We start from the raw sequence: 2,649 nt of genomic DNA on the forward strand, positions 1-2,649 counted from the left end.
TTCTATAAATCGTTAGCAATAAACCTAATTGGATTGTATATGTCATTCACCCTGACATTGCAAAGAAAATCTTCTGCCAGTGATAGTTAGGGAGAACATAATGTATTTCCGAATCCGTGGCTTCTTAGTCTGAGGCAAGTGAGACAGTAGAAATTGCTGCCATGGATATGGTGGAAATGGAGGGAATTATCTAACTAGTATTTTGTATGTGGAGTCTCTGGGTGCCAACAGCCTTCTCATTTCTAATACTAAACTTTGTTTCTCAAGTTGCTAGTTCCTCTCCTAGTCTTCACCACAGAGTTTGGTCCATTTTAGTCCATGTAGAGACTTCCAGATACTAGTTTCTTAGAAACCAACTTGTTTTGAATTAGAAATTTAGTATCAGAAATGTGTCCTATGGGACTTATACCATGTCAGGCAAAATGGGCTTCCAAACACATTTTAGTATTCTATACTGAAGACTCAACTTCATGAGTCATCGTGACTGTGGTATGTCTAAGGTTATGAACAATTCCTTATGGATTACATAACCTTTGAGTTTCACGATCAGAGAATATTTATCCCTGACACTCATGATTTCCTCCTGCCTGGAACATTTATTCTTTCACAGGTAGCTAACCACCTCCTCCTTGACTGGTTTTGCTCTTGTACTTAGTTGTCTACGTTCATTGGTGTAAAATGTCTTGTCATTTTGTTAAGACTTGTTAAGTCTATTTTTTTGCTTATTCATTTATTTATGAATGAAACAACTACTGACATTCAGTAATGTGTTACTCTTTTCTAGACTTTCAATTTATATACCAGAACGCTTTGTCTACCATATACTCCTTAAACAAAATACCCTTTTAAAGAAGACTGTTATTTTACCTCAGCTCTACAGTACTTAATCGACCATAATTCTTGATTCATACTATATTCTCATCACTTTTTCATGCCCATTATGTATATGTTTATTCATTCATTAATAAAATTACACCTATGAAAACATGACACCATACATGAACTAAATTTGTAATGTGTTCATGTGCTATGTGCTCATTTTAATTCTAGGTTGGCCCTCCCATCATCTGAGGTTACATATACCATACATTTTCTCCTTTTTAGTTTATAAATAGTTTTCTTACTCATATACTAATATTTTACCTTGAAAAGTTTACTGTTAGTTTTCTATTGCTTTTCATCTGATAAGAATTGTGCTGAATGGATTCATTTTAAACTTTTTTACTAAGATATTTCTATATGATTTTATATAGCATTTTTTGTGATTCTGAACAATATTTCATTGTTTTGTCAATGGGTGTTATTATAAACCTCTCCTTGTACACATATGCAAGAGTTTATCTTGGAATGTAAATGGGTAATGAAATTAATGTGCCATAGGATATGTGAATGTTACTTTCCAAGAAAATACTAATTGTTTTCCAAAGTCAGTCATCATTAAGAAATTCTCTTATTGCATGTATTGTTCATTCAGAAAATCTGATATCGCTTCTCTCTTTTTTTTTTTTTAAGGTGAATTTACAACAAACTGGACTAAATGGAAGAAGTAAACCAATCTGTGGTGTCTGAATTTATTATTCTTGGGCTTTGTGATTCATGGAGGCTCCAGGCCTTGCTCCTAGTGATATTTTCTTCCCTTTACTTGATCACCATTTTAGGCAACATCTTCACTGTGGTCATAATCATTGGTGACCTCCATCTGCACTCCCCTATGTACTTCCTGCTAGCCAATCTCTCATTCATTGACTTCTGCCTTTCCTCGGTCACTACCCCTAAAATGATCACAGACTTTCTCAAAGAAAATAAGACCATCTCCTTTGGAGGATGCATGTGTCAAATTTTCTTTGTACACTTCTTTGGAGGGGGTGAAATGGTGCTGCTTGTGTCAATGGCCTATGACCGTTACGTGGCCATCTGCAAGCCACTCCATTACTCCAGCATCATGGACAGACAAAAATGCATCTGGCTGGTTGTGATATCATGGATCATTGGATTTCTGCATGCCATGAGTCAGCTAGCAATGATTTTGAATCTGCCCTTCTGTGGACCCAAAGCAGTGGATAGCTTTTTCTGTGATATCCCTTTGGTGATCAAACTCGCCTGCATGGATACTCATATTCTGGGAATAGTGATAAATGCCGACAGTGGGGTTTTGGCAACAACTTGCTTCATTCTCTTGATGATCTCCTACACTTATATCCTGATAACTGTCCGCCTGCATTCTAAAGATGGAGCATCAAAAGCTCTGTCTACCTGTACTTCCCACATCACAGTGGTGGTGCTGTTTTTCGGACCCTGCATCTTCATCTACCTGTGGCCACTCAGCATCACTTGGGTGGACAAGTTTCTTGCCGTGTTTTACACAGTAATCACACCTCTCCTGAATCCAGCCATTTATACATTGAGAAATAAAGACATTAGAAATGCCATAAAGAGACTGATAAACTAGCATAAGGATTCAAGGAATAACTTTTAGATATCTCATGAAATCAGAAAATCCATCATGTACACCACAGTGTGGCCACGATTTTGACCTGGAAATTTAACTGAGAATACTACTTATTCATAGATGTAAGCTATGAGTAGTCCTAAGAGTATGTTTATATTTTTTCCATTTGAAAATAAGCTCCAAAATCCAACAGTTAGATT

General features: G+C 36.4%; 1 protein-coding gene across 1 annotated transcript; it reads left to right on the forward strand.

Annotated features, from left to right (window-relative positions):
• The first annotated feature begins 1,537 nt into the window (after positions 1 to 1,537).
• Positions 1,538 to 2,449, forward strand: LOC128589087 (olfactory receptor 4K3-like). The gene has a single exon (XM_053595979.1). The coding sequence runs from the start codon at positions 1,538 to 1,540 to the stop codon at positions 2,447 to 2,449; it is 912 nt and encodes a 303-aa protein (XP_053451954.1).
• Positions 2,450 to 2,649: the final 200 nt, after the last annotated feature.

Source organism: Nycticebus coucang, chromosome 6, assembly GCF_027406575.1.
Source record: "Nycticebus coucang isolate mNycCou1 chromosome 6, mNycCou1.pri, whole genome shotgun sequence".
NCBI classification, from domain to species: Eukaryota; Metazoa; Chordata; class Mammalia; order Primates; family Lorisidae; genus Nycticebus; species Nycticebus coucang.

Bases quoted from the DNA above. Each gene is read 5' to 3' on its own strand.
- LOC128589087 (XM_053595979.1), top strand. From the start codon at position 1,538: ATGGAAGAAGTAAACCAATCTGTGGTGTCTGAATTTATTATTCTTGGG.